Raw genomic sequence first — 26,056 nt, forward strand, 5'->3', positions numbered from 1 at the left:
GGGGGTTTGGGTTGCAGTGTGGGGTGAGGGCCAGGGGGTGCTCGGAGGGGGGGTTTATTTCCATAGTGGAGTTGGGGGGCCCATTCCGTGGTGCGACCACCTCTCTGGCGGAGCGTCCTGGTGTGATTCGAAGTGAGACAAGGCGTGTCTCCCACACATCCTCCTCGGGGCCTGTTCTATGGGACACGAGGCCTGGGAATTAAGTCGGCTCCATCGCTCGGGGGTGTGAATCTCCTGGCACCCACCCCAGGAGACATAGATTTACCAGCCTGACCCCCGGTGCGGACGGTGCTCACTGAATGGCAGAATCCTCCCGGAGCCCCCGACGCAGCCTCCTGGGGAGGCGGATTCACTCCGCTGAGCGGCCCAGCCGGTTCAGTCGTGTCTACACGGTGCTGGAGCGTTTCGGGTGTAGACAAGGCTGGCGGTGGATAGGAGACATTCAGGGGGTTGGCGTGGCTGGCATGCGGTGGGACGGCCAGGCGGTGGGTGCCCACGGTCGGCGGGGGGCAGCAGCAGTGAGGCTAGGGGGACGGGTGTGAGATTGTTGGGAGTGGGGTCTAATGGTTAGAGTGTAGTGGGGGTGGGCTGGGAGCCAGGACTCCTGGGTCCTCTCCTTGGGGTTTGTGGTTGATTCTCCCTTCATCGCTCTCCCAGCTCCCACTTGCAGCCCCCCCGCCCCACCCCTGGGGATTCTGGGGCCTCCGTTCCCAGAACAGGTCCCCGCAGGCCCTGATGCCCAGCGACTCTGTTCTCCCTGCACGGAAACCCCCCGACGCCAGTCGCTCAGACAGGGATGCCCCTGCCCTCCCCCGTCCCCCAACCGCCCAGCTCTGCCGGTGCCCCTCATTCCCAACCCACAGCCCCTGCCAGCCCAGCCCAGCCCTCCCCCACCGCTCTGCCGGTGCCCCTCACTCCCGACCCGCAGCCCCTGCTAGCCCAGCCCTCCCCCACCGCTCTGCCGGTGCCCCTCACTCCTGACCCGCAGCCCCTGCCAGCCCAGCCCAGCCCTCCCCCACCGCTCTGCCGGTGCCCTTCACTCCTGACCCGCAGCCCCTGCCAGTCGAGCCCTGCCCCCTCCATCCAGTCCCGCTGGTGCCCCTCATTCCCAACTTGCAGCACCTGCTAGCCCAGCCCCCCCCCACCAGCTCTGCCGGTGCCCTTCACTCCTGACCCGCAGCCCCTGCCAGTCGAGCCCTGCCCCCTCCGTCCAGTCCCGCTGGTGCCCCTCATTCCCAACTTGCAGCACCTGCTAGCCCAGCCCCCCCCCACCAGCTCTGCCAGTGCTCCTCACTCCTGACCCACAGCCCTTGCCAGCCCAGCTCTGCCCCGTCGCCCGCCCTCCTGGTGCCCCTCACTCCCGACCTGCAGACCCCTGGTAGCCCAGACTGGATCTGACCAGGGTCTAGTGGGTCAGAGCAGCGGGGCTGGGAGCTAGGACGCCTGGGTTCTCTCCCTGGCTTGGAGAGAAGTGGGGTCTAGTGGGTTACAGCGGGGGGCAGGATGCCTGGGTTCTCCTCCCGGGCTCGGAGAGAAGTGGAGTCTAGTGGGTTAGAGTGTGGGCGGGAAGGATGCCAGGGTTCTCTCCCTGGCTCGGAGAGAAGTGGGGTCTAGTGGGTTAGAGTGTGGGGGGGGCAGGATGCCTGGGTTCTCCCCCCTGGCTCGGAGAGAAGTGGGGTCTAGTGGGTTAGAGCGGGGAGGCAGGATGCCTGGGTTCTCCCCCCGGGCTCGGAGAGAAGTGGGGTCTAGTGGGTTAGAGTGTGGGGGAGAAGGACGCCTGGGATCTCTCCCCGGCTTGGAGAGAAGTGGGGTCTAGTGGGTTAGAGCGGGGGGGGGCAGGATGCCTGGGTTCTCCCCCTGGGCTCGGAGAGAAGTGGGGTCTAGTGCGTTGGTGGGGGGCAGGACGCCTGGGTTCTCTCCCCGGCTCGGAGAGAAGTGGGGTCTAGTAGGTTAGAGTGTGGGGGGGCAGGACGCCTGGGTTCTCTCCCCGGCTCGGAGAGAAGTGGGGTCTAGTGGGTTGGTGGGGGGGAAGGATGCCTGGGTTCTCCCCGCGGGCTCGGAGAGAAGTGGGGTCTAGTGGGTTAGAGTGTGGGGGGGCAGGACGCCTGGGTTCTCCCCCCGGGCTCGGAGAGAAGTGGGGTCTAGTGGGTTAGAGTGTGTGTGTGTGTGGGGGGGCAGGACGCCTGGGTTCTCCCCCGGGGCTCGGAGAGAAGTGGGGTCTAGTGGGTTAGAGTGTGGGGGGGAAGGATGCCTGGGTTCTCTCCCCGGCTCGGAGAGAAGTGGGGTCTAGTGGGTTAGAGTGTGGGGGGGGGCAGGACGCCTGGGTTCTCCCCCGGGGCTCGGAGAGAAGTGGGGTCTAGTGGGTTAGAATGTGGGGGGGAAGGATGCCTGGGTTCTCTCCCCGGCTCGGAGAGAAGTGGGGTCTAGTGGGTTAGAGTGTGGGGGGGAAGGATGCCTGGGTTCTCCTCCTGGGCTCGGAGAGAAGTGGGGTCTAGTGGGTTAGAGTGTGGGGGGGGGAAGGATGCCTGGGTTCTCCCCCCGGGCTCGGAGAGAAGTGGGGTCTAGTGGGTTAGAGTGTGGGGGGGGGGAAGGATGCCTGGGTTCTCCCCCCGGGCTCGGAGAGAAGTGGGGTCTAGTGGGTTAGAGTGTGGGGGGGCAGGACGCCTGGGTTCTCCCCCGGGGCTCGGAGAGAAGTGGGGTCTAGTGGGTTAGAGTGGGGGGGGGCAGGACGCCTGGGTTCTCCCCCGGGGCTCGGAGAGAAGTGGAGTCTAGTGGGTTAGAGTGTGGGGGGGGGGCAGGACGCCTGGGTTCTCCCCCGGGGCTCGGAGAGAAGTGGGGTCTAGTGGGTTAGAGTGGGGGGGGGGCAGGACGCCTGGGTTCTCCCCCGGGGCTCGGAGAGAAGTGGGGTCTAGTGGGTTAGAGTGTGGGGGGGGGCAGGACGCCTGGGTTGTCCCCCGGGCTCGGAGAGAAGTGGGGTCTAGTGGGTTAGAGTGTGGGGGGGGCAGGACGCCTGGGTTCTCCCCCGCGGCTCGGAGAGAAGTGGGGTCTAGTGGGTTAGAGTGTGGGGGGGGGCAGGACGCCTGGGTTGTCCCCCGGGCTCGGAGAGAAGTGGGGTCTAGTGGGTTAGAGTGTGGGGGGGGCAGGACGCCTGGGTTCTCCCCCGCGGCTCGGAGAGAAGTGGGGTCTAGTGGGTTAGAGTGTGGGGGGGGGGGGGCAGGACGCCTGGGTTCTCCCCCGGGGCTCGGAGAGAAGTGGGGTCTAGTGGGTTAGAGTGTGGGGGGGACAGGACGCCTGGGTTCTCCCCCGGGGCTCGGAGAGAAGTGGGGTCTAGTGGGTTAGAGTGTGGGGGGGGCAGGACGCCTGGGTTCTCTCCCCGGCTCGGAGAGAAGTGGGGTCTAGTGGGTTAGAGCGGTGGGGCAGGACGCCTGGGTTCTCCCCGCGGGCTCGGGGGCGGGCGGATGGCTGCCGCTCCCAGCCGCCTGGCCGGCATCCCAGGCAGGGCTCGGATTTCAAGGACTGCGGGAGATGTGAGGCGGCGTGGGCCCTCCCCGTGGGGGTGGAGGGGGGGAGCTGGGACGTCCCGGGGGGGCGGGGAGGCTCCGTGTCCCAGGAGCGGGGCTGGAGACGGGTAATGGAGCAGGCAGAGCCCAGCGGGGAGCTGTGCGCCCCTTGTCCGGGGCATCGGACCCTGCCAGCCCCCTAGCCCGGCACTCGCCACCCTCCCCCCGGCGGGGCAGGGCAGGTGGGGCAGGGGACTCCGGATCAGAGCCGGCTTCGGGGCAGATCGCAGCGCGGGAACCAGAACCGGATCGTGGGACCCAGGACGGGATCCGACCCCCCGGGGGCTGAACCGGAGCAGACCCACCCCAGGATCCACTGGGTCCCGGCACACCAGGAGCGGGATCCCAGGAGGGGATCCACTGGGATCCACTCATGAAAGGATCCAGCTGGGACCGAAGCCCACGTTCCCTTCAGAACCCACCCGGGGCTTGATCCGTCCAGTCACTGGATCCACTGGGACCGAAGCCTGGCCAGGACTTGGGATCCACTGGGATCCTGGATCTCCCAGGACAACGGGACCCTGGGGGAAGTAGATCCCACCCCTGTCGCAGCTACAGGATCTACCCTGGGAATCTGCTTCCTCCTCCTCCTCCCTGCACTGACCTGGGAGAGGCTCCCCAGGGGTCACCGGATCAGCTGGGATCCCAGGAGCACTGGATCCGCCCTGGCGGCCCCTTTGGATAAGGGGGCAAATCCCTGCACTGGCTCCCCCTTCTGGCGGGGCCGCCTGGAGTCGAGATGTTCTGGATTCGTGGATTCCTTCTTATGTTCCTGCAGAGCTCGGCTGGGCTCCAGGGAGAAGGTGAGTCCTTGCCTCTGACCCCAGGACTCCTGGGTTCTCTCCCAGGCTCTGTGAGGGGAGTGGGGGCTGGTGGTTAGAGGGGGGGAGGCTGGGAGGCAGGACTCTTGGGTTCTCTCCCCGGCTCTGGGAGGGGAGTGGGATCGGGTGAGTGAGAGCAGGGGGAGCTGGGAGGCAGGACTCCTGGGTTCTGTCCCTGGAGATCTCTGTGCTTCAATGTCCCATGCAGAGGCTGACCTGGGGGCGTATATGAAGGGCAGGGGGGTAGCATTACACCCTGGAGGGGGGCATTGGGAGGTGGGGTCCATAACCCCCAAAGTCCCCACTCCCCAGAGTTCCCCTCCTGTGTGGGTGCCCCAGGAGGAGGAGGGCAGGGCCAGGCAGAGGGCTGTCAGCTGTGGAAGGAGGATCACCGGCCTGCCCACCTCCCACCAGCCAGAGAGCTGCCAATTTTCCCTCCTCCCCCCACGGTGGCCAGGCCCCCCAGAGGGGACAGGCCTTGGCCCCCTGAGCCAGCCAGTCCCTGCCTTGGGACCCGACGGGACCAGACAATACAGGCTCTGGAGAGGGTTTAGCCGAGGGCCAAGAAACAGGCTAAGCAGGGCTGGGTGGGGTTCCAGCTTGGCAGACAGATGGGGTAATACACAGTGCGGTGGGGCTGGGAAGGGGGTGCCGTGCTGCAGGGAGCAGGGGAACGGTGCTCCCCCCAGCTCTCTGTGTGAGTGGCAGCTCCGGCCTGCCCAGTATCCCCAGGGAGTGGGGGGCTGCCAGCTCCTGGCAGGGTAGGGGGAGTCCCCACAAATCTATTTGTCAGGCAGCCCCAGGCAATGGAAACTCAGCTCTCATCCACCCGGGGAGAGGGCAGCCAGGATCCAGGAGATGCCAATGACTAGAAACTGTGCCCAGTTTGGGGAATCTCTGCTTGGCACAGACCAGAGCTGGCTGCTCTAAACCATTAGCTGGGGAGAGAACCCAGGAATCCTGCCTCCCAGACCGCCCTCCACTATAACCACTAGACTCCACTCCCTGCCCAGAGAGGAGAGAAGCCAGGAGTCCTGGCTCCCAGCCCCCTGCTCTAACCACTAGACCCCATTCCCATCCCAGAGCCAGGGAAGGAACCCAGGAGTCCTGGCTCCCCCTTCCTCTTTTTCCTTCCCACCCAGGGTGAACCCCATTTCTTACCACTACCCTGCTCCCTGCTGGCAGTTAAGGCAGCAGACAGCTGCATGGACCAGCTGCCAGGCGCCAGGAAACCTATCGCCTCCTGTGGCAGGCTTCACGCCTGCCCCACAAAGCCCCTTGTGAGGGATCAGAGCCCCCCACGGCACCGCTTCCCCAACCACCTGTCCATCATAACACCGGCTATTTTCATGCATGACAACAGGTGGGGCCGGTCCCCAGAGTCCCACGTCTGCTGTGGAGGCACTGAAACAGGGAGGTGTGTGGGGGGGGTCTGGTTACAGAGTGGCGGGGGGGGGGGATGATCCTGCCCCGCAGGGGAGGAGGAATGGGCTAGATGGGGCATCTCCATCTTTGCTGGGGAATAGATTGTTGATAGAACACAGGAGTCCTGGCTCCCAGACCTCCACCTCCCTCTGCTCACACTCACTAGACCCTACTCCTCTCCCAGAGCTGAGGACAGAATTCCCAGCTCTGGGAGGGCGGGGGGTGGGGTCTAGTGGGTAGAGTGAGTGGAGAGGCTGGGAGTCAGGACTCCTGGGTTCTCTCCCCAGCTCTGGGGGGGGAGTGGTGTCAAGTGGTTAGAGCAGGGGGGCTGGGAGCCAGAACTTCTGGGTTCTCTCCCTGGCTCTGGGAGGGGAGTGGGGTCTAGTGGTTAGAGCAATGGGGTCTAGTGGTTAGAGCAAGGGGGCTGGAAGCCAGGACTCCTGGGTTCTCTCCGGGCTCTGGGAAGGGAGTGGGGTCTTCTTTACCCTGTGCTCTTAGGGCTGTCCTGGCCCCCACATCCTGTTTCCTGTGCTGTTGACGTGGTGTGTGGCAGGGCTGCCCGCCCCCACGCCCTCCCATACCAGCATCTCTCGGAAGGGAGGCACTCCAGCTGTTCCAGCAGCAGCTGTCGCAGCCCTTCCAGATGTGGCAGGCCATGAACTGGGCCCGGATCTCTCCCTCTCCTGCCACAGTTCTGCTGTCAGGAATCTGGAACAGGCAGACACCTGCCCTGCTCTGGCCACTAGACCCCACTCCCCTCCTAGAGCCAGAGATGGAACCCAGGAGTCCTGGTTCCCCCGACACTCTAACCCACTAGACCCAACTCACTTGGCAGAGCTGGGCAGAGAACCCAGGAGTCCTGACTCCCAGCCCCCCCCTGCTCTGACCCACCAGCCCCCACTTCCCTCCCAGAGCTGGGCAGAGAACCCAGGAGTCCTGACTCCCAGCCCCCCCTGCTCTGACCCACCAGCCCCCACTTCCCTCCCAGAGCTGGGCAGAGAACCCAGGAGTCCTGACTCCCAGCCCCCCCTGCTCTGACCCACCAGCCCCCACTCCCCTCCCAGAGCTGGGCAGAGAACCCAGGAGTCCTGGCTCCCAGCCCCCCTGCTCTAACCATTACCTTGTAATCACCTGCTGTTCATATGCTGATCTACCTGTTTGCTATCAGGACAGGATCATCCAGACTGTCTGTTCTCCCAGCAGAGATGGAGCCACCCCATCGGGGCCTATCTCACCCGGGGCTGGAGCCTCCCTGACAAACCACTCTGTAATCCGGTCCCGTCACACCTAACTCCTCCACCGCCCCGCAGCTAGAGGCGTCTTCTGATTCATCTCAGGGCAAGCTGGAGCTCTGAGCCCTGGCTCTCTGCTGGGCAGCGTTGTTACACCCAGTCGTTAATTATAACTTCCCCAGGAAGGCCCCCCGCAACTGCTTGCGCCTTTGAAGGGCTCCGGCGCTGATGCCAGGCCCTGGGCTGGGTTTTCCAGAAGCACCGTCCGGAGACGGGAGCATGTCTCCAGCTTGCCCGTCCCTCCACTCCCCAGACCTTTGAAGTGTCCTCTGAATCTATGGGATGAATCTCTTCACCGATGGTCCGTCCTTCCCTCCAACTTCTAACATCTTTCATCCCTCCAGCATCTCAGCATCTTCATCCCCTGCTCCATTCTTCCATCTTCCCCATCATCCATTCTCCATCTCATCTGATCTCCCAGATAACCCAGGCAGGAGACATTCGCCCAGTGACCCCGTATTGAACCGAATAACGTGTGTGTTGACTAAAATATCTTCCACCAGGAAGACCTCCAGTCTTGACGTGAAGCCACCAAGCAATGGAGAACCCACCATTTCCCTGGAGAGTTTGTCTCAATGGATAATCACCTGCACAGTTAAAAATCGGGTGGTTCATTTCTAGTCTGGCTTAATTTGTCTGGCTTCAACGTCCAGCCATTGGTTCTTTCTCTGCCCTCCTCCACTTGATCTGAAGAGCTTTTTAATAGTCTGGATTTTCTCCCAGTTATGGTGCTTTGTCCATCATGCTCAAGTCACCTCTTGATCTCGTCAAGATGCTCAACAGACCAAGCTTGTTAAGTCTCTCGCTGTCAGGCATTTTCTCCAGCTGTTGGATCATTTTCCTGGCTTGTCCCTGCTCCCTTTCCAGTCTTCCAACCTTCTCTATAAAATGTGCACCCCGGAAGAGGGTGCAATGTTCTGGTACCGGCCTCACCACTGCTGTAAAGTCACCTCCCTGCTTCCACTCACTACTGCCCAAGGTCGCATGGCACCTGCTTGCCATCGGTGTCTTCTCAGATGCTTCATCTTTCCCTGTGCCCTTCAACTTCTCTGGTGCTCTCAGCCAATGGGATCTTCTCCCGCGGCCCACCCTCCTTTGCTGGATCCCATTTGGGTGTAGGACAGTCTTGCAATTTTTGGTGGCTCCTCAAAGCTTGTTCCGAGAATGGCCATCCATTCATCCTGGGGTCGGGAAGGAGACACGGCTGGTTGACTCCATCCATTGCTCAGCCCCTGGCTTTCTCCTCCAGTTGGAGTTGTCTGGGGAAGGAGACAGTGCTTGGTCCTTCATTCCTCGAGGCTCCACGACCAAAATATTTCTCCAACATCTTCCCCACTACATCAACTCACCTACTCCAACATCCCAGTGTGGAGCAAAAAGCCAGAAGGCTTCCAGTTAAAGAACCCAGGAGTCCTGCAGTCCTCTGCTGGTGTAAACCAAAATAGCTTGGTTGGCTAACAAATGGCAGGACTCCTGGGTTCTCTCCCAAGCTCTGGGAGTGGAGTGGGGGCTGGTGGGCTAGAACAGGGGCTGGGAGCCAGGACTCCTGAGTTCTCTCCCAAGCTCTGGGAGTGGAGTGGGGGCTGGTGGGCTAGAACAGGGGCTGGGAGCCAGGACTCCTGGGTTCTCTCCCAAGCTCTGGGAGTGGAGTGGGGGCTGGTGGGCTAGAACAGGGGCTGGGAGCCAGGACTCCTGGTTCTCTCTGGGGTCTGGTGGGCTAGAGTGAGGGGGCTGGGAGTCAGGACTCCTGGGTTCGCTAACCCTTCTCTTTTTCCTCCCCCAGCGCCCTCCGAGTGCTTCACGGTGAACGGCGCTGATTACCGAGGGACCCAGAACCACACGTCCCCCGACGGCCGGGGCCAGCCCTGCCTCTACTGGAACCAGACCCAGAAGCATGCTTACAACACGGCCAAGTACCCCAATGGGGAGTGGGGCCTGGGCAGTCACAACGCCTGCCGGAACCCGGACGGGGACGTCCAGCCCTGGTGCTACGTCCTTGAGACCGAGGAGGGGATCTACTGGAAATACTGCGACATCCCCAGCTGCCACAGTGAGGGCCGGGGGTTGCCAGGCCCTGCTGTGGCGGGGAGGGAATGGCAGGGGTGCCAGGCGGCGGGGGGAGGGAGGGCTCGTTACACCCTAACCCCGTCTCTCCTCCCCTCAGTGCCTGGGTACATCGGCTGCTTCCTGGACTCAGGCAACCCCCCGGCACTGAGCGGCAGCAGTGGCACCTCCAGCAAACTGACCATCCAAGTCTGCATCCGATACTGCCGGAAGCGAGGGTACAAGGTAACCCCCCCTTGACCCTCCCCGAGCCCGCCACTCCCCTGCCCTGGGGCTGGGTGGTAGCCAGCGCCCCCTAGGGGGCGGCGGCTGGGTAGGTGGATTTAACCCTTCGTTCTCTGCAGTTCGCTGGCGTGGAGGCCGGATGCGCCTGCTTCTGTGGCAGCGAGGGGGACCTGCGGTGGGCCCAGCCCGTGGGGGCCGTGGAGTGTGACCAGGTCTGCTTCGGCAAGGCCAGCGAGCTGTGCGGGGGGGACGGCCGCATCGGGGTCTATGACGGTGAGCGGGGTCTGGGGAGGAGGGAGAAGGGGGGGAATCTAGGGAAGACAGGAATGTGGCTTCGCTGCAGGGAGCGGGTCAGGGCTCAGCAGGGGGCGCTCTCCCTTGGCGGCTAGGGCTGGCCCCAATGCGGCGCTAGGGGGCGCTGTGCTGCAGGGAGCGGGGCTCAGCAGGGGGCGGTCTCCCATGGCAACCTGGGCTGGTCCCAATGCCCCAATGCAGTGCTAGGGGGCGCTGTGCTGCAGGGAGCAGGGCTCAGCAGGGGGCGCTCTCCCCTGGCAGCCAGGGAGAACCGCAATGCCCTAATCCGGTGCTAGGGGGCGCTGTGCTGCAGATCACCATCTTCCCAGATCATTAACCTTTTCTGCACCTCAGCCCAGTTGGCCTTCCCTCCGTGGCTCACGCCTGCTCTCCCCCCTCCAGTGTCTGTGGGGGCCTGCCAGGGGAACTTCAGTGCACCCTCCGGGGTCATCTACTCCCCGGATTTCCCGGACGACTACGGCCCCGACAGCAATTGTTCCTGGGTCCTGCGCCCCCTGGGCTCCAGTGCCGTGGAGCTCCACTTCCAGATCTTCGAGATCCGGGACCCCAACGACCGGCTGGAGCTGCGGGATGGGCACAGTCGCCGCCTCCTGGCGCAGTTTGACGGGCATCACCGCCCCGGCCCCACCCTCCTCCTCCCCACCGATGTCCTTGTCCTCAGCTTCCGCTCCGACCAGCTCCTGCATGCCCAGGGGTTCGCCATGGCCTACCGGGGTGAGCTATGCAGCTGAATCTGGGGGGCGGGGGCTGTTCCTACCGGGACCCCTCTCCCGGCGCTGAGATACGGCCCCTCTGGGGTGGGGCGGCTGGGTAACGCCCACAGAGGGTTCGTAAGATGTACCCACCTCAGGCTCAGGGTGAGGGGGCGGTCTGCCTTTGAACTCGGATCCTCAGCCCAGGTGCTGCTAATGACGCCCTAGGGGCTGGAGCCGGGGTCTGTAATTAGGTGCTTGAACACCTGCATGGGAAGGGGGGCTGGGGGGGGATGTCACTCCTTGGCAGCAGGTATGCGGTGGGAGCTGGGAAAATTCCCTCCAGGGAATCCCCTCCTGTCTAATCCCCCCGCAGAGCGCCAGGGCGGGGGGCTTCCCGGGGGGCGCTCTCCCCTGGCCATCAGGGCTGGCCCCGGTGCCTCAGTGCGGCGCTAGGGGGCACAGTGTGGCAGGGTGTGGGGCAGGGGGGCTCCGTAGGATGTGATGTCCCCTCACAGGGACTGCTGGCCCCCGAGGTGGCGCTAGGGGCTCATGGCTGACTCTTTCTGTCCAGGGGTGAGGGGTCCCATGTTGGATACCTCGGAGGGGGACTCCCAGACGTTGCCCAGTGACCTGCTGCATCCAACCTTCACGGACCAATTCAACTCCAGCTGGACCCGCAGCACCGACGACGTAGCCATCGGGGCAGGAGGTGGGGAATGGGACACGGGGCCTCTTCCCTCCAGGGGGGTCTGGCTCTGATCCCGCCCCAGGGCTGGAGACTGGTTGGGTCTCGGGACAGGGAATGGGACATGGGGCCTCTCCCTTCCACTGACCCCAATTCCAGCCCTGCTGCACTTACATACTCTGCCAGGGGTCTCCCCCACCAGCTAGCATTCAACTGCCCGTACTCACAAATACTGTGCTTTGTCAGCCATTTTTGTAGGTCCTACATAATCTCTACATGTTCCTTCACTCCCAGGTTGGATGATGTACACAGCTTCAGGGGCCGTCCTCCTCATGCTCCTCATCATCTCATACCACCTGCGGAAGAGGTGAGATCCTGGGACGGGCATGGTGGGTTAGAGCAGGAGGGGCTGGGAGCCAGGACTCCTGGGTTCTATCCCTAGTGCTGGGAGGGGAGTGGGGTCTAGTGGTTAGAGCGGGGGGGGGCTGGGAGCCCGGACTCCTGGGTTCTCTCCCCAGCTCTGGGAGGAGAGTGGGGGCTGGTGCTTGATGCACTACTCTCTTGTGGCTGCCGCCAGCACTGCAGCACCCTGTCCCACCTGCTCCGGGTTTCTCTCCTCAGGACCTGCCTGTTTGTGCAGAAGAAGAGTGGGGGGACGCCCGGCTCCTTCTCCTCTGCCGCGGGCCCCCGGTGCCGATGCCAGTGCCTGGGGGGGGAGGCCTGGGCTGTGGCCTATCGGCACACAGGGGTGCTCATCTGCACAGGCCACAGCTCCCGGAACCCCCCTCCACTCCCCGGCTCTGACGATGAGGCTGCGTCCGACTGCACCTGCCTGTGTCACAGCTATGAGAACCTGGCGCCCACCAGCCAGTCCTCCCTCAAGTCGCTCCTGTCTCCCAGCTGAGCTGGGGGGGGTGGGCGGACCCCTGCAGGACTCCCTCCAGGGGCAGGGGGCAACCCCAGAATGACTGCTTTGGAGGAGAGCTGGGGGGACCCCAGAAATGTGCGTTCATGCCCCAGTGTCTGCTGCCCCCTGCAGACCCCAGAACTGGGGGTTCATGCCCCTCCCACTGTCTCTGAGCCCCACAGAGAGACCCCAGAAATGGGGCTCACATTCCCCAGCATCTCATGCTGCCCTGGAGCTTCACTGCCCTTTGAATGGACCCCGCCCCCCAAAATGGGGTGTCTGAAACAACCGCTGCAGCTTCGCCAAACCACCAGAGACGGCATCTGAGTTGGGCTGGGTGGCCCTGTCTAATGCTCTGCCCCGGGCCTCTCAGATGTACCCCAAAATTGGGTTTGTGCCTCCCCAGGGCCTAACGCTACGGCCACCCCTTGACGATGATGGTGGTTTGACCCACTGCAAGAAGCGACTCCAACCCAGCCCTAGGGCAGGAGACTGGCGGGCTCAGGGGGGCGCGGGATGGGACAAGGGGCCTTGCCCTCCAACAGCTGGAGAAGTGCAGCTCCATGCCACGGGGCACAGATGGACACATGTGGGGAGTAGGGGGGAGGGATCTGTGGATGGGGTGTAGCTTCCCTGCAGGGGGTGCTGTGTCCCATGTGGGGTGCACGAATACTCCCTGAGGGACCCGCAGCGACATGCCCTGAACCAGGAAGAAAGATGATATGAGAATGATCCAGATTAAATTATTTTACATATGGGAATGTCTCTTCATTAGCATCGCAGGGAGGGGGCTGGGAGCCAGGATGCCTGGGTTCTCTCCTGGCTCTAGGAGAAGAGTGGGGTCTAGGGTGACCAGATGTCCTGATTTTATAGGGACAGTCCTGATTTTTGGGTCTTTTTCTTATATAGACTTCTATTACCTCCCCACCCCCGTCCCAATTTTTCACATTTGCTGTCTGGTCACCCTAGTGGGGTTGGGTGGGTGAGGGCCTGGGAGCCAGGATGCCTGGGTTCTCTCCTGGCTCTAGGAGGGGAGTGGGGTTGGTTGGTTGGGCTACAGTGGGGGGGCTGGGAGCCAGAACTCCTGAGTCCCGACCCTGATGGCACATTGAGGGACGTTTAGATTGGGCACAATTCAGTGTGGGCTGAGTGGGGTCCAGGCCTTATGCTAATGAATTGCTTTGCATGAATATTTTATGCTGATGAGGTGACCAGAGGCAGTTGGTTGGATAATCTGCTCTTTCACTGGGAGGTGCATTTATTATGCTGTTGAATCAGCTGTTAGATAAAAACATAAGAACGGCCATAGTGGGTCAGCCCAAAGGTCCATCGAGCCCAGTATCCTGTCTGCCAACCACGGCCAGTGCCAGGTGCCCCAGAGGGAATGAACAGAACAGGGAATCATCCAGTGACCCATCCCTTGTCGCCCATTCCCAGCTTCTGGCAAACAGAGGCTATGGACACCAGCCCTGCCCAGCCTGGCTAATAGCCATTGATGGACCTGCCCTCCATGAATGTATCTATTTTTTTTAACCTTGTTATGGTCTTGGCCTTCACAACATCCCCTGGCAAGGAGTTCCCCAGGTTCACTGTGCGTTGTGTGAAGAAATATTCCCTTTGGTTTATTTTAAACCTGCTGCCTGTTAATTTCATCGGGTGGCCCCCTAGCTCTTCTGTTATGAGAAGTCGTAAACAACACTTCCTTATCAACTTTCTCCACACTAGTCATGATTTTATAGACCTCTATCATAACCCCCCTTAGTCGCCTCTTTTCCAAGCTGAAAACTCCCAGTCTTATTAATCTCCCCTCATACGGAAGCCGTTCCAGACCCCAATCATTTTTGTTGCCCTTTCCTGAATGTTTTCCAAGTCTAATGTATCTTTTTTGAGATGGGGCGGCCACATCTGCACACAGTACTCAAGATGTGGGCGTACCGTGGATTTATATAGAGGCAATATGACATTTTCTTTCTTATTCTCTATCCCTTTCTTAATGATTCCCAAAATGCTGTTGGCTTTTTTGACAGCCACTGCACGTTGAGTAGATGTTTCCAGAGAACTATCCACAGTGACTCTGAGATCTTTCTTGAGTGGGAACAGCTCATTTAGACCCATGATTTTAGATGCATAGTTGGGATCATGCTTGCGAATGTGCATTGCTTTGCGCTGATCAATGCTGAATTGCATCTGCCATTGTGTTGCCTGGTCACCCGGTTTAATGAGATCCCTTTGAATCTCTTTGCAGTCGGCCTGGGACTTAACTATCGGCAGCAGTTTTCTATCAGCTGCAAAATCCCCACTCCGCACTGTTGACCCCTTTTCCCAGCTCATTTATGAATATGTTGAATGGGGCTGGGCCCAGTACAGACCCCTGGGGAACCCACGACCTTCCACTCTTCAGCCTGAAAACGGATCATTTATTCCTACCCTCTGTTCCCTGCCTTTTAACCAGTTCCCAGCCCACGAGGGCACCTTCCCTCTGACCCCGGGATGGCTCCTGTGCTTAAGAGCCTCTGGGGGGGACCCTGTCAGGGGCTTTCCGAAGCTCTCAGGACAGGCTATCGGTATATTTGCATACGGTATGCTAATAAGGGCCGTGGCCTGGTGCTGAAACGCAAAGGCCACCAAGCACCCGGGCAGCAGGTTTTCTCTCATGGGCGGCAGGCGGCAGAGATCGCTGAGGAGGCTAATTAGGCGAGTCTATTTGCGGCAAGGTTCCGGGCTGTCTCTTGGGGCGTGGCCTATACGTATTATGCAAATAAGCGAACTCCTGAGCCACCCAATAGGCAGCAAATGATATGATGAAGGACGTTCGGTTGAAGCTGTAGGCGTGGGCTGTATAGATTATGCAAATAATCAAACTATTGGTTTTTGGGGCCGGCATCCACTGAGGGGGCGGGGCATGTATTATGCTAATATAGGGGAATTCCGTCGCGTCCCTGCGGAATTTAGTGGGCGTGACCCGCATATATTATGCAAATAATGGAATTCCGGCGATCCCGCCGCTACAACCTGGCTGGCAGTGTCAAGAGACACAGGGCGTCGCTGTTGTCCAATAGGCAGAGGCCGGCAGCCTTTATGCTAATGAGGAAGGACTCCATTTGGCCGGAAAGGCTGTTGGGCGGAGGATGTGGGCGCGGCCTGCATGTTACGCAAATAAGGGAACTCGGGGCCTTGACGGACTGCGCGCGCGGCCACATCCCTGCTACCCAGGAAGGCGGGGCCTGTTTTATGGAAATGAGGGGGCGTGCATAAAATATGGAAATAAAGAAACTCCCGGGAGTCCTTGCAGCCCGCGCGTGGTCACTTTCCCTGCCACTGAACGGGGGTGGCCGGGGGGGGAAATCAGTGCAACATATATACAAATAAGGGGCGGTAAACACCATGCAAATGAGCGCTAGGCACGCCTCATGCAAATCAAGGCACCCTTACGTCCCCCCTCCGGGGAAGGCGGGGAAGCCCAGATGCCGCGAGGGGGCGGGGCCGCGGCATGCTAATACGGGCGGTGGGCGGGGCGGAGTGAGCTCACAGCGGGCGGGGGCGGGGGCGGGGGCGGGGCGCGGCTGCCGCTGGCCAGCCGGGCGGGCGGAGGGAGGCGGCGGCTCCGGGATGCGGCGGAGCTGACCGCGGGGGGGGGCCCCGGGCCATGGCCTACCTGGGGGGGCCCCGGCTGCTGGACTGGGCCAGCTCCCCCCGCCACCTGCAGTTCAACCGCTTCGTGCTGACGGGCTACCGGCCGGCGAGCTCGGGCTCGGGCTGCCTGCGGAGCCTCTTCTACCTGCACAACGAGCTGGGCAACATCTACACGCACGGTGAGCCCGGCCCCGACCCCCCCGGACAGTGCCCGATCCCCCCCGGGGCCCCGATCCCCCCCGGACAGTGCCCGATCCCCCCCGGGGCACCGTGATCCCCCCGGACCCGGGCCCCCTGATCTCCCCCCGGGGCACCGTGATCCCTCCCATGGCCCCCTGATCCCCCCGGCACCCTGATCCCACCCCCTGATCCCCCCCGGGCAGTGCCCGCATGGCCCGCTCCCCCCTGCCCGACCCCCCCGACAGTGCTCCAATGCGCCTTGATCCCCCTGGCCCCCTGATCCCTCACGGCACTCTGATCCTGCCCCCTTATTCCCCACCTTGGGCCCAATCCCCCCCAGGCCGGATTCCCCCAGCAGTGCTCCAATGCGTCCTGATCCCCCTGGCACCGGGCCCCCGATCCCCCCCAGGCACCCGATCCCACCCCCCGACCCCGGGCAGTGCCCGCATGTCCTGATCCCCCTCGGCCTGACCCCCCTGGGCAGTGCCCCAATGTACCCCGATTCCCCTGGCCCTGGGCACCTCAATCCCCCCAGGCAGTGCCCGAATGCACCCTGATCCCCCCAGCCTTGGCCACCCTATTTCCCCCAGCTCCAATCCCCCTGGGCACCCTGATCCTCCTGGCCCAATCCCCTCCATGCGCTGGCCTCCTGCCCCTCGATCCCTAGTGCACTGACTCCATACTCACTCCCCAACCGGTTGAGCATGCCATGGTCCTATATACACCAGCCCCTGAGCCCCATGGACTCAACCCCAATCGCCCAGCTCCTACAACCCACAGCACCGAGACTCCTTACCTCAATTCCCTGCCAGTGCACTGAGACCCCCCTGGACCCCTGCCCCCAATTCCCTGCTGATGCACCGGGCCCCTGCACTGATCGGTTCCCTCTCCTGGGCTCCCTAGCCAGCAGCCAATCCCCGCATTGGGCTCCCATGCCCCCTGGGGATCTGAAGAGCATGGGGTTTCCTGCACCAGCAGGAGAAGAACCCGGGAGATTGGCTATGCTGGGGCTGGGAGCCAGGACTCCTGGGTTCTATGCCAGCTCTGGGATGGAAGTGGGCAGGGCCCTTGACTGCAACCCTGCCAAGTGAGTCCCAAGTTCACGAGCAGAGCTGCTTCCTGGGTCCCCACCCAGCCTGCACAGGAATGTGACACCTGGCTCCCCTGGGAGTCCAGCTGACGTCAGTTCCCCCTCCATCTGCTGAGCTGATCACAAAATCACCCCTAAGGTGCCATTGGGATCCAGGAGGCCTGGCTCCTATCCAGCCCCCCCCGAGCTCTGCCCCACCAGACCCCACTGCCCTCCCAGAGCCAGGAATGGAACCCAGGAGTTCTGGCTCCCAGCCCCTGGGGAATGGGATGTGGGTGTGGCATCCCTGGTACTAGGAGACGGGTTTGGGCAGTTAGATCCTGTCACCCCGCAACCCCACCTAATGGTTGGTGGCAGAAGAATGCGTTCGGGACGCCCCAGATCAGCTACGGTTAATAGCTTTCTACGACTCCTGGGTTCCATCTTTGCGAGGAGAGGGGAGTCTAGTGGGTTAGAGCAGGGGGCGCTGCGAGCCAGGACTCCTGGGTTCTCTCCCCAGCAGGGTCCCTCTGTTCTGTATCCCCTGGTGAGCTCACCCCTGGCCTTCAGGGACCTTGGTCTAGAGCCTATGGGGCTGGGTGGGACCGTTGGCTGGGGCAGGAGTGACAGTGAATCCTTGTCCAGCTGTGACCTTCTCTGCCTTCTCCAGTGTCCCCACGGCCCCCCCCCCCCCCTTCCTGGTGCCTGAGACATCTCCTGGGATTAGCTGGGATCAGCTCAGCTCAGCTCAGCTTGGGGGGCAGATTCACCTGAAGAGGCAGAGGCAGCCGGATGGTTTAGAGGTCAGATCAGGATGCCTGGATTCTATCCCCAGTTCTGGGAGGGGAGTGGGGGCTAGTGGGTTAGAGCTGGAAGGGCTGGGAGCCAGGACTCCTGGGTTCTTTCCCTGGCTCTGGGAGGGGAGTGGGGTCTAGTGGTTAGAGCGGGGGAGCTGGGACTGTGTGTCTGAACTGGCATAGATCATCCATTCTGCCCCCAGGAGGCTGAAGGATATAGGGGTCCCCATTCCTGAGTGAGCATCTGGGGCTGTGTCATTGGCTGGTTGAATCCCCTACTCTAGATCCCTGCCTTGTTCATAGCCCTCAAGCCCTCTCCTGCAGAGTCAGGGCGTGAACCCTGGTGTCCAGGCCAAACCCCAGCTCCCATCTGCGTTCCTCAATCAGATTAAATTGGATACACGCTTCTCCTTCACTTCCTGTCCCATACGCTGTGGTGGTGTGTGTGGTTTTTACTAGTTGCCCTGCCCCAGAAGTGGCTGCATCTTCGGTTTGGGGATCCCTTCACTGAAGGAGGTGGATGGCTCAAGGCCAGGAGCCAGTTCCTGCCATTGTTCTCCGCCTGGCAGTGTCAGGATCGATGTTTCCTGCCATGTGAGGGGCCGGGGAACTGCCCCCTTGACACAGAAGCTGGGAGGAGGGATGGATTCAGCCTGTTGGGGCAGGTGGGTCAGGGGAGTTGTGTTTTGGGAGAGAAGGGATATCAAGAGAGGGGGCTTGGAATGTGTTGGGCAGAGACCAGAGGATTTTGGGGGCACAGGGATATGGGTTGCTGGTAATGTGGGGAGACATGGGGGGATCAGAGGAAAGTGAGGGCTGGGGCTATATGGAAGGGGCTGATAATTTGGGGGAGTTGGAACTGTGGGAGGCTTGAGATTTGGGGGGCTGGGGCCCCTGTGTAGGGATGTTGGAGGGGGAAGTGGGATCCTGCCTGGCAGAGCCCTGTTGGGAGTGGAGGACAGAAGGAATTGCGGGGGGAGACATGCAGGAGGGAATTGTGTGAACTGAGCCGATCTCTTGTCCCTGATGATTTTGAGAGCAGGGAGCCCAGTGGGGACATGTTTCTGTGAGGGGAACTGGCCTCCCCTTCCCTAGTGCTGTGATGCGGCCTCCTCTGGGGTGTGCAGCGGGGGTGGTTACACCAGAACCCCTTGCCTGGCACTTAGACATGGCTGTTCATATGGGGACCCCGTGCTGACATGCAGCTCCTCTAGGGTGAGGCACCCTGCAGCACCGCACCCCCTGGCAGATCCTCCCTCAGCTTTTAGCTCCCTGCTAATGGTGATCTCGTTAAGGGCTCAGGGCTGACCGGGGGCCCTGATGTCAGGGGCCAGTGCCTCCCTCCCCCACTTAGCTCCCTACCTAAGTGGCTTAGACCTGGGTGCCCTATAGGTGCTCCTGCCAGGACAGAGCCCATGCTGCATCACCCATGGATGACAGAAGCTGTGTGGTTCTCTGCGATGCTCCTAGGCAGACACAAGGGCTCAAGAGTCTTCCCAGTCTCCGGGACTCCTGGCATCTCTCCCCGGCTCTGGGAGGGGAGTGGGGTCTAGGGGTTAGAGCAGAGGGGCCAGGACTCCTGGGTTCTGTCCCCAGCTCTGGGAGGGAAGTGGGGTCTAGGGATTAGAGCAGGAGGGCTGGGAGCAGGACTCCTGGGTTCTATGTGAAGTTGGCATTGGGAAGTGTTTCTGGAGAGTAAATCATGATTATTTAACGTCTCACTTGGCCTCACGTGCCGAGGTCATTACCTGAGCTCGGGCACCACTCATGAGAGAGCTGTGGGGATTCCTGGGTCCCTGCCCCAGAGCTGGCTGCCTCTAAGCACCAGGCAAGCCACGCCCCCCCAGCGGAATTGTGTGTGGCTGTTCTCCAGCTGCCCTGCCCCAGAGCTGGCTGCATCTCTGCTGGTTCATATTCCCTCTGCAGCCGCTGGCAAGCTGGTGCCATGGGCTCGGTGCTCCCAGCTGTCAGCAGAACAGCTCAGTGTCTGATTTCTTTGCTGATTCTGCTCCCGGTGCCCTTGGCGCTGGGGGGGGGGGGTCACCTCTAGACATCTGGGCCTGGCACTGGCGGGTCGGCTAGGCCTCTCCAGCAGGATGTGGGAGATCCCTGCCTTCAGATCCGGGACGCCCCAGGCCCTTCAGAGAGCCTTAAAGCAGGGGTGTGGGGTGGAAGGGCTGGAAAATCTCAAGCGGGCTGTGAACTAGGGTGGGAATGTATTAATCTATCTTTATCTGCAAAAGGCGTATCAATTGTAACTGTCCTGCCACGATCAGCAGGAGAGTGGGGGCTAGTGGGTTGAAGCCAGGGTGGGGAGTTGGGAGCCAGGACTCCTGGGATCTCTCCCCAGCTCGGGGAGGGGAGGGAAGGGAAGTGGAGGGGATGGGGGGCTAGTGGGTTAGAGCAGAGGGGGCTGGGAGCCAGGACTCCTGGGCTCTATCCCCGCTCTGGGAGGGGAGTGGCATGTGGTAGGTTAGAGCAGGGGGGGTCAGGAGGCAGGACTCCTGGGCTCTATCCCCGCTCTGGGAGGGGAGTGGCATGTGGTAGGTTAGAGCGGGGGGGGGGGGTCAGGAGGCAGGACTCCTGGGCTCTATCCCCGCTCTGGGAGGGGAGTGGCATGTGGTAGGTTAGAGCAGGGGGGGTCAGGAGGCAGGACTCCTGGGCTCTATCCCCGCTCTGGGAGGGGAGTGGCATGTGGTAGGTTAGAGCGGGGGGGGGGGTCAGGAGGCAGGACTCCTGGGCTCTATCCCCGCTCTGGGAGGGGAGTGGCATGTGATAGGTTAGAGCAGGCGGGGGGGGGGGGGGGTCAGGAGGCAGGACTCCTGGGCTCTATCCCCGCTCTGGGAGGGGAGCAGCATGTGGTAGGTTAGAGCAGGGGGGCCCACGAGCCAGGACTGAGAGGCACCGAGCAAAGAGCTGATAAAGTGATGCCAGGTGCAAATTTGCTCCTCCCTCTCTGACCTCCAAGGACTTTTTTGGGGAGTGTGTGTGTGTGTGGGAGTGGGGCGCTGCCTGCAGCTCTTCCCATCTCTGCCTGTTGTTGAGCTGGGGATAAACCCAGGAGTTCTGGCTCTCTGCCCCCTTCGCTCTAACCCACCAGACTCCACTCCCCTCCCCAAGCTGGGATAGAACCCAGGAGTCCTGGCTCCCAGCCCCGCCCTCCCTGACCCACTAGAGCCCACTGCCCTCCCAGAGAGAGAACCCAGGAGTCCTGGCTCCGAGCCCCCCCCCCCGCTCTAACCACTCCACTCCACTCCTCTCCTCGAGCTGGGATAGAACCCAGGGATACTATACCAATTGGGGTCATCCTTGGGGGACCCTAAGATGCAGCCTGGGGGAGGAGTGCAGTGTCTGTGCAGAGGGGGGTCTGGTTCTGGGGTGACTCCAGGGGAGGGAGCTAGTTTGTGGCACTCGGGGAGGGGGGGCGCCGCCTGGATTGGGTTGTCCGAGAGGAGTGGGGTGCCCCATGGCTGATCACTGCCGCTGAGCCTCCCCGTCTCGGTCTCAGGCATCCCCCTGTTGGGCTTCGTCTTCCTACTGCCCCTGTCCATCCCATGGGCGCGGATCTCGGTGGGCTGGCTGGCCGTGGTGCACTACCTGGCCTGCGTGGTGCCCCAGCTGGGCAGTGTCCTCTACCACCTGTTCATGAACCACGAGGGGGGGGCCGGCCGTCTACCACACCCTGCTGACCCTCGACATGTGCGGGGTCTGCATGGTCAACACGCTGGGTGAGTGGGGGGCTGGGGAACTGGTTGGGGGGTTATGGAGGGGCACAGCTGGGGGGGACTGGCTAGGGGCAGAGCTGGGGGCATGGCAGGACTTGTTGAGGTTATGGGGGGCAGAGATGGAGGGGACTGGTTGGGGGCAGAGCCAGGGGGTGTGGGGGGACTGGTTGGAGTTATGAGGGGCACAGCTGGGGGGGAATGGTTGGGGGCAGAGCTGGGGGCATGGCAGGACTGGTTGGGGTTATGGGGGGCACAGCTGGGGGGGACTGGTTGGGGGAAGAGCTGGGGGCGTGGCAGAACTAGTTGGGGTTATGGGGGGCAGAGATGGGGGGGAGTGGTTGGGAGCAGAGCCAGGGGGTGTGGGGGGGACTGACTGGGGGCAGAGCCAGGGGCCATGCTGGGGCTAGGGTAGATCCAGGGGAAGGGTAGATGATCCCAAGGGGGACGGGAGGGTAGTGGCATTGTGGGGCACTGCAGGGACCAGGTGGGCTGGATGAGGCCGAGAAAGGGCTGGTTGCCCCCCACCTCTAACCCTTTGCTCCTCCCCCCCCCGCAGGTGCCCTTCCCATCATCTACTGCACCCTTGCCTGCTCCCCGCTTCCCCGCAGCGCTGCCCTGCTGGCCTACACGGCGCTGTCCAGCTACGCCATCATCTGCGCGGTGACGGCCCACTCCAACGTGCGGCGCCTGCGCTCCTTCGCCTGGCAGGCCCTCTTCCGCTTCTTCTTCTTCTACCTGCGCTGGGCGGGCCTGGGCACGGGCCACCCCTCCTCGCTGCGCTCGTACCTCATCATGGACGGCCTGGCCCTGCTGGGGGGCGTCATCAACATCTCCCGTGTGCCTGAGCGCTGGCAACCCGGCCGCTTCGACTACTGGTTCAACAGCCACCAGATCATGCACGTGCTGGTGGTGGTCAGCATCCTCTACCTCCACTGGGGGGTGGTGGCCGACTTGCTGTGGGTCACCAGTTATGCCTGCCCCCAGGACTGACCAGGCCCGCCAGCCAGCGAGGAATGGTGTGGTTTTGTGGCTGCATCCCTCCAGTTCACCACACAATGGATTCCCGTTGGCCAAGGGATCTTCTGGATCCACTCCCGTTTGCTGAGGGGTCTTATGGGTGGCTGGTGATGGATTCTCATTGGCCAAGGTGTCCTCTTGATCCACTTCTGTTGACCAACAATGGATTCCCATTGACCAAGGCATCCTCTAGAGTCACTCCTGTTGGCCAACAATGGATTCCCATTGGCCAAGGCATCCTCTAAATCCACCCCTGTTGGCCAACAATGTATTCCCATTGGCCAAGGGGTCTTCTGGATGGCCAATGATGGATTTCTGGTGGTTTTGGGGACTTCTGGATCAACGCCCATTGGCTAAGGGTTTTTTTGGATCACCAGAGCAGGGCTCCCACTGGTTCAGAGTCGTTGTGGATCACCAGGGCTGGATTTCCATGGTCAAGAGCTCTTCTCTGTTGCCAACAATGCACTTCCATTGACTAGACTCCCTTTGGCTGATGAGGGTGCTTCTGGGTCACTAGCCACAGACTCCCATTAACAAAGCTTGAGCCAGATGCCCACTGTTGGTGGGTCATTCTGGACCACCAGAGATGGATTTCTATTGTTTGCGGTCCTTTGGATCCTTCTGGATCACCAGCAGTGCTTGCCCATAGGGACTGGGGCAGGATGGGGGGCTGCAAGGGGGCACTATTTTGAGGAGCTGGGGGGTGGAGCAGCCCCTGTCCCCCTTTAGACCTTTTATCCAGGTATCTTAGACTTTGAGACACCATGCAATACTTTCTACTTTTTAAAGGGCTGACGAGGTGCCTGGATGCTGAGGTCTGCACTGACTAGGGGCTGGGGGGGAGGCAGCCCCAGAGAAGCTGTCTGTGTTGTGGGGGGGGGAGGATAAGAGGGAGGTATCAGTGTCTTAGTTGACTCCCAACGCTAATGAGCTGGCCTCAGGGGAGGGGAGGGGGAGGCAGTGGAATCTAGGAGCTACAGCAGGACTCCTGGGTTATCTCCTCAGCTGTTGCCATCATCCTTGGGCCAAGCGGCTTCAGCCGCTTGTGCCTCACTTTCCTGTTGCTCCCTGCTCTGAGGGTGCGATGGGGGTGTTTCCTGTTACTGAGCCCTGGTCTGCACACTCTCCCCCTGCAGAGGGAGGAACAGGTATTCCCCGTTCTGCAGCAGTCATGGCTCCTGGTGCGGTAGCAACCAGCAGGGGACTGTGTCCCCATCAGCCTGTTTTTATATTACACGTCTCATCTGCTGCTAACCCCATGGTGCTCACCGGGAGTGCCAGGGCTCCCCTTCCACCCTCTGCTGGCATTGGGGTGTACCTACTGTTCCCCTTCCCCTTACGTAACTTAGGGCCACTAAACAAAGAGGCAGCTCTGGATCATTGTTTTCCAATCCCTGTTCACTGGGCCCTGGATAGCTAATCTGGATCCTGAGCAGGGAGTTGTGTTTGTGAATGGAGCTAAGCTGGATTCAGAAGCCACAGATGTGGAAGTAGCTAAACTGGTTCTCAATCTGTATTCCAGTTGGCCAAATGCATACATAGCTAAACTCATTCTCTGTCTGGATTCCTGTCCAGAGGCTGGGTGTGAATGTAGCTAAAATTGTTATTAATCTGGATTCCAATTGCCCAAGTGTGAATGAAGCTACACTGTTCTCAATTTGGATTCCAATTGGCCACGTGTAGTGCAGCTAAACTCATTCTCACTCCTGATTCCAGTATTGAGGCTGCATGTGTGAATATAGCTAAACGGTTTCTCAATCAGGATTCTAGGTGGGAGGCCATGTGTCAATATAGCCAAATTGAATTTTTAATCCAGTTTCTAATCTGGTTTTGCCAGGAAACGTATATGGGGCCAAGCTGGTTCTTAAGGTGGAGGTCAACGTCTATAAGCAGTTCTTAAATTCCATCTTGTTCTCCAATTGTTTTGTTCAGTGTAAATGTTGCCCTCTCAACCTCATTCCTGGTGGGCAGCCACACTGGTTTAGAAACCAGTTCAGTATTAGAAACTTGCTTTGAATTGCCATGTAGACAAACCTTTAAGGAAGCAGTACAAAGGGTAGTAGAGGTAGAATAGGACCATGGGTGGACAAAATGGGCAATTGAGACAGCTGTGCTGTGCCAAGAGAAGGAGTCATGAGGCATCAAAGGGTAACCAACCACATAGCATGATGTGGATTACAGCAGGGAGAGATGGGAGCTAGGACTCCTGGGTTCTGTCCTTGCTCTGGGAGGCGTGCAGGTTCTCATGGTTAGTGTTGGGGGCCTAGGAGCTAGGACTTGTAGGTTCTGTCCCCAGCTCGAGGAAGGGGATAGGGTCTAATGGTTTGGGGACAGGAAAGAGATCAGGCGTTCTGTGTCCCTGTTGTCCCACCCTGTAAATGAGGCCGAAAGGAAACCTAAGAAGTGGGTTGCAGGCTGTGAACTGTTCTCCCACATTGAAGGGATGGCTGTATTTCTCTGGCCTCCCTCAAAGGGATGCTGTTGGGTGGGTTCTGCTCCCCGCCCCCCTCATCAAAATCCAGTCTTGTCTCCGTTATCTCAGGGCACATGAACACAGCTAGTGTTCGGGGCTTCGTGCCGAAGCAACATATCTTTTTAAATTAAAAATGCAAAACTGAAAAGTAAGAGGCTAAAATCCACATTGTGCCAGGGTGGGGGGAGCAGGGGATGGAGGTTCTTGTGGGCCACTGCCTCCCACCAGGGTCCTATTGGACGGTAGCTCTAGGCTTCAATAAAGCAGAGATAGATCTCGTGTGTGTGGTTCTTAGTCCTCTGGCCATAGCTGGCTCCAGGACCTCCGTTTCCACTGGCAGAAGAGTCGCCTTGCTCCCTTGAAGGCTAGAAATCTGCTGCAGAGATGGTGGAACAGATGTGAGACCTCTTGAGGAACAAGCAAGGATGGTGCTGCTGTGTGCTTCCACCCTGGGATCTCCAGCACCAGTTGGGCATGGATCTTCAACCCTCCTCTGCCCCCCATGGGCATGAGTCTTCTCCACTAATGTCCCGTAGCGGAGGGTCTTCAATGTTCTTCCATCCCTGCTGGCTGTGGATTTTCTCCAATGATGTCCCACCCCTCCCCACCTGTCACCCCACTAGAATTAAGAACTGGATTGTTCTGTGCTCCTCACACCTTCCACTACCTCCCCCATCCTCAACCCCAGGTCTCTAAAAGAACATTCTTTTCTCTGTTGACCATCCACTCCTCCAACCATGAGGATTTGTCTGCATTCAGAGTCACTCCAGTTATGGAAACAAATTGAGAGGATGGCCCAGCAGCTTGAGTGTTAACCTAGCAGGTGAGAGGCCTGGGCCCAAGCCCCTACTCTACCACAAACTCCCTGAGCTCATACACTTAGTCTGTGCCTCAGTTTCCCCAGGTTTAAAATTAGTTAATAGCATTTTCCCTCCTTGCAGGGGTGTGTGAGGATAAGCACTGAGATTGTGAGGTGGTCCGCTACATGGGTGATGAGGCCCAGATAAGTATCTTGGCTAGACAGACACACCAGTGCAGACTATCTTAATTCAAACTGAAGCCTAGTGTCTAGCTTTGTCTTAAGCACATTCCTGGCCCCAAATTTAATGTGGATTAAGAGTGTCTACACTGATTTAACTATGAGTCTATGAGTCTAACTAGATGTGGTTTTAA

At 60.6% G+C, this 26,056-nt stretch overlaps 2 protein-coding genes across 2 annotated transcripts; both read left to right on the top strand.

Annotated features, from left to right (window-relative positions):
* Window positions 1-3,613: 3,613 nt before the first annotated feature.
* Window positions 3,614-12,696, top strand: KREMEN2 (kringle containing transmembrane protein 2). The gene is made up of 8 exons (XM_050956871.1): window positions 3,614-4,363; window positions 8,882-9,148; window positions 9,263-9,387; window positions 9,507-9,660; window positions 10,084-10,416; window positions 10,969-11,106; window positions 11,377-11,449; window positions 11,704-12,696. Exons 1-8 carry the CDS (start codon window positions 4,300-4,302, stop codon window positions 11,984-11,986), a joined length of 1,437 nt encoding a protein of 478 aa, XP_050812828.1. The 5' UTR covers window positions 3,614-4,299; the 3' UTR covers window positions 11,987-12,696.
* Window positions 12,697-15,599: 2,903 nt separating this feature from the next.
* PAQR4 (progestin and adipoQ receptor family member 4) lies at window positions 15,600-25,157 on the top strand. Its single transcript, XM_050956949.1, is given in 5 exon segments — window positions 15,600-15,801; window positions 18,128-18,262; window positions 21,177-21,334; window positions 21,336-21,396; window positions 21,950-25,157. Coding segments are annotated over 5 exon segments (954 nt in total). The 5' UTR covers window positions 15,600-15,635; the 3' UTR covers window positions 22,384-25,157.
* Window positions 25,158-26,056: the final 899 nt, after the last annotated feature.

Source organism: Gopherus flavomarginatus, chromosome 5, assembly GCF_025201925.1.
Source record: "Gopherus flavomarginatus isolate rGopFla2 chromosome 5, rGopFla2.mat.asm, whole genome shotgun sequence".
Classification (NCBI taxonomy): domain Eukaryota; kingdom Metazoa; phylum Chordata; order Testudines; family Testudinidae; genus Gopherus; species Gopherus flavomarginatus.

Bases quoted from the DNA above. Each gene is read 5' to 3' on its own strand.
- KREMEN2 (XM_050956871.1), top strand. From the start codon at position 4,300: ATGTTCTGGATTCGTGGATTCCTTCTTATGTTCCTGCAGAGCTCGGCT. The intron at 9,388-9,506 runs GTAACCCCCCCT...CGTTCTCTGCAG, and splicing joins GCCGGAAGCGAGGGTACAAG to TTCGCTGGCGTGGAGGCCGG. The intron at 9,661-10,083 runs GTGAGCGGGGTC...TCCCCCCTCCAG, and splicing joins CCGCATCGGGGTCTATGACG to TGTCTGTGGGGGCCTGCCAG.